The following is a 17501-nucleotide window of genomic DNA, read 5'->3' as shown; positions in this document are numbered from 1 at the left end:
GTGGTAAAAACACATATGAAAAGAATGAAACAATTTCAAATTTGAATTGAAACCAAATTAAAAAGGAATTTAATCAGAAATAACTGAAAAAATTATGCATTTTTAACTACATTCAAGCCTTTAAAATAATTTCCGAAGAATTTTGGCAATCGAACTTCCAAAAATAAAATTTCTTTGATATTTGACCTCCAAGCCGTATTTGCACAGGAAAAAATCTGAAAACGCAAACGCGTGTGAATCGAAGTAACAAATTATCCTTTTTATTTTCAACAAAATATTTCCTAGAAGATACCAAATTTGCCAACAAGTGTGAATTCAAAACACGGACAATTTTCCCCAATCCATTAGTGGAATCCCACAAAAGAACGCACTCTACAGGGTGTCATGAAATAGTCATCAAGCCTCAGCGCTAGAATTCCTACCCCTGCCACCAATGACAAACTGTTCCAAGCCCCCAGTTGTTGTATACTTACTTCGGGACTCGTATGTCCCAGCCCCCGGGAAAAGGTTAAAGCAGTTCTATTCTGCTTTTCTAGGGATGGAAGCTATAATTCTGATGTGAAACTGTATCCAGATGTTTTTGATCCTATAGGGCATTAGCCCAGAAGGGCTATTAATTTCGTTTTGGCATTTCGCGTTGATTCACTACAAGCATTGTTTCACTTTTCAGATTGTTACCACAAAATGTTATCACCCTGTGTTATATTAAAGAATGTATGTATGTTTCTTGCATTTTGATAAAACGGAACTCGATATCAAAGTGAACAATGGCAACACTGTGCAAAAAAAAATTTTTATCTCCAGTGCGTTAGATAGTGTGTTTTGAATTCTAAAGATATGCTCATTTTAATATTGTTTCGCGATCTTGCTCTTGATTTGAATATTATATGGTTTAACTGCAAAGAACATAATATTTAATAAATAAAGGTAACACACAGAATGTTGAAAAATGCAGCTTTGTGTGTAATGTAAAATCTGGAAGCTTTTTTTTTTTTTTTTTTTTTTTTTTTTTTTTTATGTAGTCTTCAGAAATAGAGTGTAGTTTACTTTCTGCCTCCACTTAAGGAGATTTGAGAGGGTTTAATATATAGCAGAGTTAATTAAAATTTGTTTTAAGTCTTCATGATAATCGCTTAACATTTAGTGTTGACAATTCATCAGGAATTGTTGGTTTAAAGACTTGATGTTGCAAGAATCTTGAAAGAAAATTCGTATTTGCAAATTATGAAATGCACCTGTCACCTGTTAAATTTAGCACCTGGAAAAGGGCAGCTCCTTTGCCAATAAGTGTAGATAAGCACATTGGTATTTATTATTATTTTGGAAAGTTTGCTAAAAGGAAGTGAAAATTGAAGCAATTCCAACAGCTGCATAATACCGAAATATGTATGTACACGCTGGTTATCTTTAGAGAAATTTTTATCTAGAATTCTCGACCAATAGAACCCACTTCTTACGTTTTTTAAGTAAAAAGTAAATGCTTCTAGAATTAAGATAAATTGCTTTGTAATAGCTTTGTAAAGTTATAATTACCTTAAGGTAATGGAGATTTAGTTATTATTCCACTGTTAAAAATAGGAGCAAGTAATTTCTGCACCTGTGAGCAATTTAATTGTCAATTCTAAATTTTTTTAAAAATATTAGGTGAAAGCTGTCCCACAATAAAAAATCGTTTGACAAGGGACATTTTTCTGTTTATTGTAAGTTTATCCTCTGAAAATTGAATATTTATGTCTTCGTCTTTGAACCTTAACAGACATGTTGATTTTTGTAAGCCCCATTTTGCCATTGACTCGTGTTTTGCATTCAATGATTGATGATCTGGTTAAAATTGTATTAAACGATTAGGGAAACTGATTATAGTATTTTTCTATTATTAGAAGGTACAGGTAATAAAATTGTTTTTTTACATATAAGTATTTTTGCATGTAAGAAATAGTAACTGAACTTCCAGATGTTAATTAGATAAGATTGAAAGTTAATTCATTATTAAAAAATTCTTCAAAAATTTTATTATTTGAAAAACTTTTTATCGTTGAGAAAATTCTCCTGTTTTCTTTAAAAAAATTAATATTCTAGGTTAGCAGTGTTTGTGACCTAAAGGAGATTTTCCTCCAAATTCATGTGACAGTTAATGCCCACCTATTGTAGATGATGCTCTAGGAAAAAATGGAAGTTTTCATAATTAACGGTGTTTTGCTATAAATTTGAATGAGTGATTAAAATTTACAACTGATTTTAGATTTATTAAGATTTAATTCTTGTTTAATACATTACAGTTATTGGACGTGGTGGGGAGCAGATTATTCGATTACAGACAGAAACAGGGTGTAAAATCCAGCTTGCTTCCGACAGTGGCGGATCTTCAGAAAGGCCTTGCACACTGACTGGAAGTCGGGAATCAGTGCAGTGAGTGTTGTTTTAATTTTTTTTAACAAGCTTGATTTTGATTTTTATTCCAAATACCAGAAGTGTTTTTATTTTTTATTTATTTTTTTGCTTGTTTGTTGTCTGTAATTTTATTTTCATTAACTTTGCAATTCAGTGGCAATATTGTCTAGTTACACCTGCCATATTTATGGTGTTTCTGTTTTAAGATTGGATTTCATAGTTTAAGCATTTCAGTTATATGATGAGGGTTATTTTTTGTGTGAATGGATGCAGTTTTATTGATGTGTGAATGATTATTCTGAAGATGGATTTTTGATTTAGAGAAATGTAACATAAATATTTGATATTTATAATTTACACACATGTATACATGTTAAATGATAAATATCATATATTTATGTATATTTTTATTAAATATTTGATAAAACGCATAACTATTTGAATATTTTTAATATTGCGCCATCTGAATATTTGAGAACTCTTTTTAAAAGATCCTGTGTATACTTAGCTCCCCAAAATATTTTTTACACCTTTTTTTATTTCTATCCGAAGGACACTTCACCATTACTTGATCCCATCTTGTCTGGCAGTTAAATAGTGTCACGATGGCATGGGGACTCTGGAACAGTATGTTGTAACAGCATTCTCATCACCAGGTTTTCCGTCGTAAAAAAAATATACTGTCATATTCTTAAATATACTCTTTGAACTGGATGATTTATTCATATATATATATTGCATAGCTTCATATTACTATCCAAATAATATATTAACGTGTATGATTTATAGACTGTTTTTTTTTTCAATTATTGACACTTTGATTCTGATATATATTTCGGCTTTTGATTTGTATTTTTCATACATGATACAAAATATATTCGAATCTGTCATGAAACATTCATATTATTGTGATATTTTGAGAAGTAGCACATTTATTTTAAGTATAGTCTCGTAAATTTTTAGAGGATTTTGAGTGTCATAATTATTTGTGATACTGTTATAGTGCAGTGTGTCCGATATGTACTTTATACATAAACTTATTAAAATTTTATTTAAAAGGTACTTTTGGCTGTTCTAGCAACTTAGTCACAATGATTGAGATTTTGATATGCAGTTCATCTATGAAGTAGTTCCTTAATCGAACTCATGCCGAGATACTGCTTCCTTCCTGAAAAAAACTTTGTGAGCTTTAACTTTTATCTTTAAAGATTTATGTGTTGTAGTGGGTTGTACTCTGTTTTTCTCTTGCATATCGACTTTTGTATTAAATAATGAAATTTTTTCATTTAAAAATTGCTTTTTGAAACGATTTAACGTGAATTTCTGTCATATCTGTTGAGCTTTAAATTTTATCATTAACCATTTATGTATATTTAGTTGCGTTGTAACTAAAATTTCTAAATAACATATTCAATTTGATATTAAATATTGAAAATTTAAATTGCTTTTTCAAACCGTTTAACTTGAATTTGTTCTAATAAATATGTATATGTTAGTAGTTTCTGCATAATCCAATTTTAATGTGCATTCTTTAATAATTGTAAAGAGTGTATTTATAAATTAAATAGTAGTTAAATAATAATCAAAATAAATAGTGAAATTTCTGTAAACTTGAGTTTCATATAGTAAAACCTTTATATAAACTATTTGGATTAAAGTATTGGAATTTATAAATAATGAATTTCGTATATTAAAACATTGATATAAATTGTTTAGCTTTTATAATTTCACTTGTATTGAGACATTTGAAAACAAACTTTCTTAGATCTGTGACTTGTTTGCTTTTAATTTTGTAACATGAAGGAAAAAATTTCTGTAATGGAAGATACTGCAGTATGACTTAAATATTAGTTGCATATATATCACTTTGCATATCCTTCATATTTTTGTAATATAAATCCTTTCAATTATATTCATTCCCATTATTTGGAAATAATTTGATGTAAATTTCATTTTTGACTAATATAAATAATATACTTTGGATTTACAGCAGTGTGATAAATTATCTTTCACTGTATTATGCTCAATGTATCCACTGTCTTTCAAAAAATCCATAATTCTTGTTAGGACATGTGATTTTTTTTAGTGCGCATTATATAGCATATCAGATTTTCATCAGTTTTACAAGTTTATTTCTGTATTATTTACTGGCATTGTATGAAAGTTATTCATTTATTTAAAGTGCTTCTGAAACTTTTATGATTATAGAAATAACTGAAATATATTAATATTTCCCACATTAGTCAGCATATTTTATTTTAAATTATGAGTAGCATTATCGCTTTTTTCTTGATGCAATGCTGTTGATAAAAGCATCAGAAAAAGTCGTTATGTTGTGAAGCTGTTTTCTTTTTCTTAAATATCTCATTTGACAGGGATTAAAATGTATTAACAGGGTGATAATAAAAGAAGGAGCTTGGTGTGGCTTTTGGAGGAAAGCTTGGCAGGTAAGGCCACACTGTAAGAAACATATTTTCATAAAAGTAAAATATTTTCATTCTAAAAATATTTTTAATGATTTGAAACTTATATATCTGTTGGATTCACATTAGTAGTTCTATACGAATTTTTATCTGTAATTAAGGGTTCTTTTTACCATAAAACATACAGGCGATGGTTTAATAAATATTACTTTTCATATTTTTAATATTATTCAGTAATGTTTATATTGTAAATAATAAATTTCAAATATGAGTGAGACAATTTTATATTTTGCATATGAAATAAGCTGTGAAGCTAAAATTTTGAGCCGCATTTCAGATATTTTTCAATTATAATAAAAATTAAAAAAGAAAAACACAGAAATTTAAATGACTTTTAACAAATGTAGTCTTTTGCATGTGTTGATGGTAAATTTAACAATAGTAATTATCTTTACTAAAATTTTTTATGATTAATTTAAAAAAAACTAAAAATAAATTAAAAAATATCTAAATATTTTTGCATACTATATATATTGCATTTTGTTTTGAGACACTCCATATATATAAAAGATGATACTGCCTGTGTTGCTGTTTTTATTCATTTATGTAGTATTTGGTACCTTATTTCTTGGCGTAAGAGCAATAAGATACTTTAATACACATAAATATTTCAAACGATAAAATATTAGAATTTATATATATTTGTATGTGTGTGTATTTCATACATGCAGATATATATGTATTTGGGGTGGTTATATGTAAGGGGAAATGATTTTTATTAATGTTTCATGCGATTCCTCTTTTTCCCTTTGTTCTTCAGCTTGTAAAAATCGTGCATTGCATTTGATGATTGGAACTAAACTTGCAGGGTTTGGTAAGCTGATTGATATATGTGTCTTTAGGAATAGTGGTTAGCTTATTATGTGTTTTTATCTGATTTATCGCTGCCAATATCTGATTTATTCGCTGCCAATTCCATCTCATTGTGGATGAATTTCCACTCATTTTTCTTAATTTATTTGGTATTTTATATACTTTTGAGAATTTTTTTCAGATCGCATTAGTAGTAAATGCTCTATAAAATTTTGCAGAAATACCTCTGTATTTGTAGAATTGGGTTTTTGGTCATACATTCATAGACATTTTGCCCCAAACTCTTCGGTTATTATCTAATCCTGTGATTGGCTTCGTGTTGGCTGTTATCCTTTGATTGACTTTTTCTCTTTGAAAATTCTTTTGATAGCTTTATAACTTTAAATTTTTGAATGATATTTCATTCTCCTGTTGTGACATGTTACAAGAAATTGTGGCTGCATTTGAAAGTTATTGATATTTTTATGTATGTATGTGTTGTAATATGTGCATAAATTTGGCAACATAAAATTTAACCATATTAAAATAACAGCTTGTATGAATGATATGATTATTAGTTTAAAAATACATAACCTTACAGTTTGAGTGCTATAAATGTACGTATGCTTTAATTCAAAATATGTAGTAGATTTGGTTAAATACAATGCATATAAATGTTTTTAATGCTCATGTGTAAATTTAATGGACTTTTTTTCAGTTTAGACAGTTAATATAAGAATACTGGGGAAATAATATTTTAGACTATTTTTTTGGGGGGGGATGATGGCAGCTTAATGTTCTTTGCTGTTTTCTTTATTCAGCTTAATTGTGGAATTGTCTGCATTGTAAATGGGATCTTGTGTTAAATAACTATTTTAACAACAGCTTCATTTTATGGCAGCCACATGCGAGTTTTATTCTATTAATCATATAAATTTTCAGGTATCTAAAAATATAAGGTAGGTATTAAAGGTAAGTAGGATAAATTTTTATATTTAATTCTAAAAATAATTGCACAATTTTTATTTCCTAATGTTAAGAAATTAAATTTAAACACTTTGAAAAAATTTGTTATAAGCACACAGGCAGTTTAGTTGTTTAAATTTTTTATTTCATTTTTTTATACTAATATGCATCTATTACTATATGCAGGGCTGTAAAAGATATGATTAACCAAATCATAAGCAAAGCAAATAGTCCATTTCCTCCAGAACCTGGCCACATCCCTGATGGTCAGTATGTTTCAGAAATGATGATACCAGGACCAAAAGTTGGACTTTTAATAGGAAAAGGAGGAGAAAATATTAGGAATCTTCAGGTATTCAGATAAATTAGAAGTTTTTTTAGTAGTGTTGTAATTTTTATGAATATAGATGTTTCATATTGAAAATTTAAAGAAGGAAAAAAAGTTTGTGCAGTCAACCTATCTTTAATGTATTGTGATTTTAGGAAGAATCTAAAAATAAGAATTTGGTTATAATGTAATCTAATTTGTATGAAAAGTTACGATATGTTTTTTAATAATTTTACGTATTTCAATGTGAACTTGGTTCATAACTGTGGTTTGTATGTAGCATGTCTTCAAAATTAAAAGCAAGCATAACATACATGTTTAGCAAGTTTAAAATTCATTACATACTCTTGTAAGCAATTGTATTTGCATAAAATCAAAAATAAAGCCAACTTAGCAGCCATATGAAAAAAATGCATAAAAGCATCTTGTAAACTGCATGCAGAAAACAATAGTGTAGATTTCAAGTATTGTTTGCTTATTTTTCGAAAACAAAGGTATTAATGTTGCTACAGGTAAATTGTAGTTGCAGTTTTTGAATTTGCAATTAGAAAACATGGGTGAAGTTTTAAGACCAAGAAGGAATTGCAAAGGATTGGGGGAGACAGAATTGATTCTCAGTGAAGGTAATGTAATACATTGGTTATCATAAAGTAAGGAAGAATCACAAAAATAGTGATAACTCCCTCAAAAATAAGCCAACCCGTTTAAAATTTGAATATGTTGCCAAGTTAGAGTAGCTGAGTAAAACTTCAATATGCAAATTAGTGGCATTGCACTCGGAATACGTCATCTATAAGAAGCATAAAAGTCCATGTTTGAGAGCAAGCCCACATATTTCACTGTGATAGTGACATCAGAAATCTTAGTCACCCAATTTGTAACAATGATCTCCAGGCATCATTTGCCTGCAGAACTACGATAGAAAGCCATTGGGAGACTAGAGGCAGGACAAAGTCAAACAGAAGTTGCCAGAGGGCTAAATGTGAGTCCTGTGGTTCATAGACTTTGGTGGTGATTTCAAACCACAGATTCGGCCTCTAGGCGGTTCAGCCAATGATGGCCAACATGGCGAAATGGCACTGTTTCTCGACACCTAGATTTCTGCTTAATCTGCAAGCCCACATACTGGGTATCTTTGATGTGTTGCAAATATTTTAAGAATTTTTCAAAATTTGCACCTCTTACTTCCAGTATCTTGTTTAGGTAGTCTAGTAAAAGAGGTTCTTGGGAACAAAAACTTTAAAAACATTTTTTCCTTTTTTTTTTCCTCCTGTAAGGAGTAGTGAGTGGGGGTCAAATTTTACTCACTGTATGTGCTAATGTTCTGCAGTCATTTTAAAATTATTAATCTGTGTGTGGACTGAGGCAGCAAGATCTTGCAAATGCTTTGACTGGCAGGGATTGATGGCATAATTAGTCATCAAGCGAAAAAATTTGATAAGTTAAGCACATTAAGAAGCGTTTTATGAAAAATAGTTAATTTTTAAAAAGTGAAAAAGTTTCAAAAGCGTTTCTATGTATTGTACTATTAATGAAAAACTAGACCCATTTTGCAGAAGGTGCCAGTTTCACCAATACATCAAGATGAAGCTACTGAAGTATCGTATAAAAATTTTTGTATTGTGTAATTTTTACATTATCTAATAAATTCAATAGTGAAACACATCATTTGTCACAATGAAATTATTTGAAGGAACTTTCTGTTGACTTAGTAAGGGAGCATCTTCTTGATAGATCAGAGAGTACAAATAAATCAGAGTATTAAAACTAATTCTAAAATTCTAAAAGGATTCTAAATTTACCAGATGCACACTGGCAAAAATATAATAATAATAATAAAAGGACTCCATTTTGTCTTGATGTGAAGTGTGTCCAAAGAAGTCTGATCAAAAGACTTCATCTGTTTATGAGAAATGCAATAAATCACTGTGGAAAATTGTTTATGTATTTTATGCTGGAATTCTTTGACCCCCACCCCCACCAAAAAAATTGTTGAATGGGGAAAAAATTAAACATACTAAGTCTGCCAACTTAATAGTGAAATTTGAGCCTTTTTTACTAAAAGATTTTCCAGTAAATACATGGTTAAAACCCCATTCATGCATTTTTTGCTGGAATTGTTTAAAAAAATATTAAGCGTAACTAAGAAGTCTACAAACTGAACTGCAAACTCATGAGTATCCTTTTTTTACAAAAAAAAAAAAAAATTCTGGTATATACATAGTTCAAATTACTCATTATATTGTTATTTCAGTATTTTCTTTAAAGAAAATGTCATTCATTTTATGTAATAAATGTTAAAAAATTTTATAATGGTAGAAAACAAATGAATGTTGAAAAAAAGATGTAAAACCAAAGACAGTTTAAATTTTTTGTTTGTTTTGAAAATTGACTTTAAAAAAATAATACATAGGAAGGGTTAAAAATAATACACACTGAAGTTTAAAGAAGTATTCAAATAACCTGTTTAAGTATAATTTTTTGTTTAAAATGCCTGTATCTCACTGAGAAACTAGCCTAAAATTAGGGCCAAATTGATATGGTGTGTGTGGTAATGTCATAGAAAGGGTTAATTGAATCATCTTATTGGAAAAGCTACTATTTCATTGAAGTACATGCTATTATTTGAACAGCTTAGTCATTTGATAATTTTAGTCAATGTGAATGAAGCTTTGAAATGAGCTAAGTTGTCTTGTGTAAACATCCTTTAAAAATTATTAATGAATTTTTTATGAAAGACTAACATGTTAAATTTTTTTTAGGAGAAAGGTGGAGTTAAAATGGTATTAATACAGGATGGTCCACAACAAACAGCACATGAAAAACCATTAAGGATATCTGGTGATCCACAAAAAGTAGAGGTAAAACAGTTACTAGTTTCATTTGTAATAAGAATGTGTTTATTTTTAAAAAGTGCGACAAAGTTGAGATGACATGTTTCTTGATTATATAATTTCAGTTTGCCAAGCAAATGGTTATGGACTTACTTGCTCAAAAGGAAATGGATGTAAGTTTAGTATTTTCTTAGAACATTATATTACGTCATTGCATAGCTGCCCTTTTTTTTTTTTTTTTTTTTTTTTTTTTTTGTCGCATCACCTGGTCTTTTGGTAGATCCCCGGTTTTTAATTTGAACGTTTAATTTTTAGGAACATTTTTTTTAAAAACAAATTAAATCTATTGAAATTTAATTGTGCAAGCTCCATTCCTTTCTGCGTCTAGTGATGTTCAGCATAGTTTTTTGTATTAAAATTTATTTGATGAGCTATTTTAATCTGCAAGTAGATATATATTTGTAGAATTTAAATGAAGATTCAGATATTGTGAGGGGTAATTGCAGTCTGAATGTAGCTGGAATTGGATTTTTATCTTCTCAAATACAGAATTTTCGAATATGTGTTTTTGAATATGTGTGTTTGTTTCTCAAATTTTCTGTTAGAAAAAATATCATTCAACAATTACATACATTTTTAAAAAAATTAGGCTGCTGACAGGAATTCAGATTATTGAGGAAAAATAGAAGACAAGAACTGGAGTAATCTAAAAGAAGATGAAAGGCAGAAATACTCAATACTGAAACAACCAATTAAAAATGTTTTATTTTGCTTCAAGTTTCCCTTTGTTAACAGTTCATTTTGTTTAGTCAATCAGAAAAGTTTTTCTTATACTGAAAAGTTATTTTTACTATTTGTCTTATTGTGCACAGCCTATGAAATATTATTCATTTTTATTAAAAGTATATATGCTAAACTTTTAAATCAGAAAATACACGTAAAAGCTTTATTGGTAAAGAATTTGGAGATAAATTTGGTGAATAACTGGAAAGCTTACCAAGTAAGTGAAAACCAAAATGTGTTGCTGATCATTACTGAACTAAAGAAAAATATCTAAGGAGCAGTAATCCACAAGTCAGAGCAGTTATTTGTTTTAAATGTTGAGAAACCTAAAAGTAGGCAACAACATGAAATTATGTAAGGCAAAATAATTTTGAATTAAACGCTTGCCTGATTATCCGGAGTTATCTCGGGTTCGTATATAATGCAGTTAATTATTTGTTAGTACGATTTCTTTTATCACGGTTTTACTTGGTCAGGAGGAAATGAAAGGAAATATTTAGCTTTGATTGGCAGTTTGCCAAATTTTGTTGGTTGCGCGGTTCTTTTGGAGGGACTGGTCGCGTGTTTCCCTATTGTATAGTATACGTTGGCTTGTAGATTAGTAATGTATAAAGACGGATGCATGCGTTGGAAAAGAATAAAATGATGACGATGATGGAAGATAGCAAAAGCGATGATTTTTCAGATAGTGATTATGAAAAGGTTGGGGGGAAAAAAAATCAAATCCAACGAGACAGTGTACTCTGCGCTCCCGTGAAAGAGATTGCAGCGGTAAGCTAGTAAGGAAAGAGACCAGATACCAGTGTGGAACGTCGGGTATCACTCTGTGTTGTCCCTTGTTTCAAAAACTATCATACAAAAATTAATATTTAACTTTTTTTCGTTTGCCTGAGATAACTCAGGATAGTAAACTAATATTAAAAATAAATGCTTTTACACCTTCAAAAGATTAAAAATTCAACTTAAAACCTACATATTTTGATTTGTTTCATTTTGTTTTATTTAATAATAAAATAAAAAAGTGTGATGATTTTTTGCAATTTTTTTCAAAAAAATTTGTAAGGAAAGCGGTTAATTGTAAAAAATTGCTTTTTTTTTTTAATTTTTGTTCTGTGGTAATTTTTAAGATTTTAAAAATAGGATCACTGTCACTCCTTTAGTGTTTAATCAGTAAATATTTGAATTTAATTGTGTTTTGCATCAGTGTATTGCACAATACCAAGTTTATCCACACAGTAGTATGTGCATTAAATTATGAATGTTATTTTTATCACTTTGAAAGTTATTTAATGAAGTTCTTCCCTCTTTATTTCCTAATATGAAAGTGTAAGAAAAGTAAAAAATAAATTTACTAAAAAACAAAAATTTAAAGATTTAATTAAATACGAATGTACGCAAATTTAAATAACTTATGGTTTTTATTTTGAAATAGTATTGCTTGGTGGTAGCACAGAAACTCCTGGAACTCATAGTTAAAGGTTGGCAGCTATGCTTATAGTTGTTATGCAACAAAACAAATATTTCAATATATTATAAAAACATTGCAGTTTCTTTTTCCTTTCTTATTTATTCTCATGTTTTGATGTTTTATACAAGTTTTATAAGGTTAAACTTATAAAAAGTCTACAGAAATTCTTCTAAATAATTTACATATTTATTTTGAAATGTTTTATCTTGTTCATTATCATTAAATTTTCCAACTTTTTTCCAGCGAGGCTTTCCCAATGGAGGTGGCCCCCCTAGTCAAGAAGAGGTAATTTATATTTTTCATATTCATGCAGCTTGTATTAAAATTTTTATATAAGCCAGACATGCAAACAATCTTTATTATTATTCTATGCTAGTGCTTTAACTTAAGGGTTATTTGTAATAGTATTTAACAGAATTTGAGAGATGTAATTTACATTGTGTGATAGTTTTTTTATGACAAATTCAGTGAATCACCGAGTGCCATTTTCTGTTACATTTTGCCATCTCTTTGGCAGCTGGAAACTTACTTTTTAAAACATCATTAGGTTTATTCATAAAGAAGTTACCAATGTGCTGTTTGACAATCTGAAAAGTGAACTTCAGGCCATTCATTCAAAGAATTTTAAAGTGTTCTGAAGACACATTTCAAAATCTGAGAGTGCAAGGTGTAATGAAAATGAGGGGTAACACAAAACATCGCAGCTGTACTCGGTTGGGGAACACGCATTGCCATGATAGAAAACATTTCGATGGGTGTTCAGTTCTGGGCATTTATCTTCAATTTCTGCTTTTGAAACTACCATTTGAGAATATGTTTCTGAATTTATTTGTCTGATATGATGGTAACAATTCATAATATACAGTGTGTCCGTAAAGTCATGGTGCACTTTTGGTTGGTCGCAGGAAAGTAACAAAACAAGACAGAAATATAAAATCTTCAAACAAAAGAAAAACCTCTTAAAGTTTCATACCCATTCAGTGCTATTCGATGTGGGGCCCACCAGCGGCCGAGCGGTAAAGTCGCTGAACACTGGTAGTTCGGTTCGAGGTTCGAATTCTGCGAACGGGCTGGCTGCATGGGCGTTTTCGTGGTTTTCCCCATGTGTAACGTGTATATGAGCCAGTTTCCTTTAGAAAGTCCTCCATGAAGACATCCCTCCCCTTAGGCAGATAGCCCTCGAGGCTTTGCCATAATCACACACACATGCTATTCGATGTGGGCTTTATTCATACAGTCTCGGTCTACTCTGCAAATAAAAATGGCCCTATCGCTTTATTATGCATCAGGCCACACTACACGTTTATTTTAGGTCTGTTAAGTTTGTACTGTATGTGAGCATGAAGATTTTCAGCAACCTATATTCGGATATTATGGCAATGAACATGTCCACTAACATGGAATGTCGCCTCATCGCTAAACTCTATCTTCTGCAGAAATCGGTTATTGTTGACCTCGTGAAGCATATCTGTAAGCAATCTCAAATCGTTTGGGTCTATCTGTCAGTTTGATAACATGCAACAGCTGCAACTTGTAAAAGCTTCTTAGGTAACTCTTCCATATAGTCTCTACAGACTCGCCACTGACTGATAGCCTGCCCAAACGGGGTTTATCCAACAAACTGTCAGTATCTTTCAACTGCTTATACCACTGATTAATTTATACTTATCTACTGTGATGGAATGAAAAGAGTTGTGGGTTATGGAGCATGAGATAAGTATAAATTAATCCTTATTTATTTACTAATCTACTGTGATGGAATGAAAATAGTTCGATGGAGTATTTACATAGTAACTGGTAACCTCACAAAGATCATAAAGTCTAAAACAGAGTTCACATGACATTGAATTATTCTCTCAAAACTATCGTAGTCTTATGATGACACAGCTGGAAAGCTTCCATTACTCTAATATTCACTCATACCTAGGATCTGTATTGCAGGTACATGAGCGGTCTGCTCAGGAATACATCTGCTCTCGCCCACGGCTATCGATCTTTCCGTTGCGCTTCGCTGGCGGCAACTGAGATGATGTCAGACCTCACTTATACTTTTCACATAAATGTTGCGTTTTGTCATGTGTTTTATTTGCCAATTTTTATACTGTAATTAGTTTTTTTTATTTATGTGGACATACATCATTTTTCCCACCATAGTTTTGCATATCATTGGGCTACCTATTAACATTTATGTTTAATATATTAAATTAAGTTTTATGTATTATGATTGGATTTATTATTTTTTTAAGAGTATATGAGGGGAAATCTGAATGTATGTCACAATATCCAAGCATATGCAGGCAGTCCTGTAAGCTAAAGTGTGTTCTGTGTATTTGGTTACAAATGGCGCTTTGTTTATCATACTCATTTATTGAGAAAAATCTCCTTTGGATACATAAAAATATTGGAAAAAATGCTTTCCCTTGTATGCTTTATTATACAGAGTTTGAAATCTGTTAGCTTCAATTTTGTATGGAAAAAGTAAAAATAACTATTTCTTTTAAATGCATTTTCAGATATTAGTACCTCGACAAGCCGTAGGAGTAGTAATTGGGAAAGGAGGTGATATGATAAAACGAATTCAGCAGGATTCAGGAGCACGTGTACAGTTCATACAAGGGAAAGAAGATATGCCTGGTGATAAACTTTGCCAGATTAGCGGAAATATGGAACAAGTCCCAAAAGCTGCACATATGATTCGAGAACTTATAACGAGTGTATTGGTAAGAAAATCCTAATGTTGGAAAATGGAAAATTCCATGCCTGTTTGAAATGTCTGTTTTAAATAATTTAAATGTGATGGCAGTAGATTTTCAACTTTTGTAAATTTATTTAACCTTCTAGCACGCGCATATGTCCAAAATTTACAACAGATTCAGTTTTTAATGCACATTTTTCGCATATCGAAGCTGAGACTTCTGAATGTCATTTCTGTTCCTCCTTTCAATCTATCCCACATCATGGTATGTGCCAACAGGAAGTCATTTTTTTTTTTTTAACTGGGCTTTTGTGCTATGTGGCAGCTTTTTTATAAAAGTTACAACATGCGCGTAGTTGTTTTAAAATTCGAAAAATATTGTGTAATTTTGTGATATTTAAAAATTTTTTTTTTCCTTTTTTTTTCCTTTTTTTTTTTTTTTTTTTTTTTTTTTTTTTTTTTTTTTATATACTCTTGCGACGCTGCCGTCTCTCTAAGTATCCCAGTAGGGCACAAGACGTTGAACGGTCTGACCGAGGAGTGAGAGAAAGGGGGTGACTAGCGTCACAAGAAGAAAGAAAGCCCCTCGCGTGGAGAGGCTAAGTATAAGTTGGTGTCTGGTAGTGTTGTTTCATGATGGATGGGTGGTTGAAATAAGAAAATAAGTCTGAGAAAAGAATTATTATTTAAATCAGATATTGTAACACATTACATACAATACAAATACAAGACACATAAAGAGATGCAATGATAAAATAACATATATACACTGTATACAGGAAAATCCGTGAAAGTAACCTATGTAGTGAAATTATCGACACAGGCGAGGTGAGCCGCGTAAGGTCTGATGCAACTGTCCTCTCTCAGTGGAATATAATCAAAAACTTTGAAATGACGTAAAAAGTCGCTTTGTATGGCTTTGTCGAAAAAATTCTTGTTCATTTTATGGAGGTATTTTTCAACAGTATCCAATTTAAGATCTCTGTGAAGTGTCGTTTGACACATAAAAATGTGCATTTGTAATAAGTCTCATAAACTTATTTTGTAGAATTTGCAGTTTGTAAAAGTCTTTAGTTGTAGCTGTAGCCCAAGCAGGGGATACATATGAAAAAATTGGCCTAATAATGGTCATATAAAGGTGTCTTTTACGGGAAAGATCCAGTTTAGAGTAATTACCCAGAAGGGGTTCAAGATTGTTCATTACAGTGTGAGCTTTGCTTCTGACTTTAATATGGTCTTTCCATTTGAATTGCTTATTCAGGACTACACTGAGGTAAGTAGCTTTGTTAACTTCAGGTACAATAATATTGAAAATTTTAAGTTTTCTTCTAGCAGGAGTCATTATGCGTTTCTTGTTAAATAACAGAAGTTGTGATTTTTGAGCGTTGATGGAGATGCGCCATTGCTTGCACCAGTGTTCAATATCAGAGACAAATCTTTGCATATTTTTAATAGCATTATCGGCGTTGAAAGACCTAATGGCGACGGCCGTAGCATTCAAGGAAGGAATTAATATCATAATTTATCTTGGGGAAGTCGGAGAAGTAAAAAACATACAAAATAGGTCGAAGAACAGAGCCTTGAGCCACTCAGGCTTTGAGCGTCTTGCAATCTGAATTATCATCATGAATGTTAACAAAGAATCTTCTGTTTGTGATAAAAGAGTTGAGGAGGAGAATGTCTCGACTAAAATCCAGAGTGAAGAGCTTTTGGATAAGCCCCTCATGCCAGATGCGGTAGAAAGCTTTCGCCACATCCAGCATGAGTAAAGCAACCGTCTGATTTGTTGTGTAAAGTGGCACCGACAAATTCGGATAATCTAACAAGCTGCTTGATATAGTGCTTAACTTTTTCTGAAAACCAAATTGTTCGGGAGGAATCTTATAAAAGTAAGGTTCATTTCTCTTTAAAATAATCCTCTCAAAAATTTTGCTGAAGCCAGGCAGTAAACTGATGGGTCTAAACCCGTCCGGTTTAGTAATATCCTTGCAGTAAGATAATTTTAGCAGTCTTTCATTTTTTAGGAGAATAATTATTAGCAAGGCAGGCATTAAAAATATTTGTGAGTTTAGTGATAACATTCGATGGAAGATTTTTGATTGAAATATTGGTAATCTAATCGAAGCCAGGTGCTTTCCTATTTTTTAGTCTTCTAATAATTTCAGAAATCTCTTTAGGAGAGGTGTAATCGGTAATATTTTTAGTATTAATGCTATTAAGCCATTCATGAACAAAATTGTTGGTATCAGTGAAAAAATTATGATCACAAGGGTCCAGATTAGGCGTAAATTGCTATTCAAGATGTAATGCCATAATATCTGCTTTGTCTTTATTTGTGAGTGCAATTTGATTGTTGCCTATGAGGGGTTTATTACAAGTAGTTTGTCTCTTAAGATTTTTAGAAAAATTCCAAAAATCTTGATTGGGTTCGTTGAAACTGCTGATCTTTTCATTCCATCTTTCCGGCCTGTAAATACTGATGTCATTTTTAATTTCTTTATTAAGTCTGTTTAGTTTCTTTTTAATTCTTGGATCCCATGAAACATTAAATCTCTTACGTAAGTTATTTCGTTCTTTAATTTTGTTCCGAATACGTTTGGGCAGTTTTTCTGAGTCGTAATCCCACGGGATATTTTTAGTGGCAGTGTTAAAGGCTTGTTGGATGCGTTCAGTAAAATTGTCAATTGCATTATCAATATCGTTCTCTGTTTGGAGGCAAGTAATAATAGGGTGATCTTTAGTAATGATTTCTTTGAACATA

General features: G+C 30.8%; 1 protein-coding gene across 2 annotated transcripts in view; it reads left to right on the top strand.

Moving 5' to 3' along the window:
• Positions 1-17501, top strand: part of LOC118183646 (far upstream element-binding protein 3-like) — a 53941-nt gene that overhangs the window by 17555 nt on the left and 18885 nt on the right. For both annotated transcript variants that reach the window (XM_085822202.1, XM_085822201.1), the window contains exons 6-11: positions 2280-2409; positions 6819-6984; positions 9723-9821; positions 9920-9967; positions 12289-12330; positions 14559-14765. In XM_085822202.1, the coding sequence (XP_085678328.1) occupies positions 2280-2409; positions 6819-6984; positions 9723-9821; positions 9920-9967; positions 12289-12330; positions 14559-14765 (692 nt within the window). The remainder of the gene's footprint in view (positions 1-2279; positions 2410-6818; positions 6985-9722; positions 9822-9919; positions 9968-12288; positions 12331-14558; positions 14766-17501) is intronic.

This window comes from Stegodyphus dumicola, chromosome 8 (genome assembly GCF_044657685.1).
Source record: "Stegodyphus dumicola isolate Sdum_Otavi_A_Nest chromosome 8, ASM4465768v1".
Taxonomy (NCBI): domain Eukaryota; kingdom Metazoa; phylum Arthropoda; class Arachnida; order Araneae; family Eresidae; genus Stegodyphus; species Stegodyphus dumicola.
The sequence above is the reverse complement of the archived record's forward strand: the minus strand, read 5'-3'. Positions and strand labels throughout refer to the sequence as shown.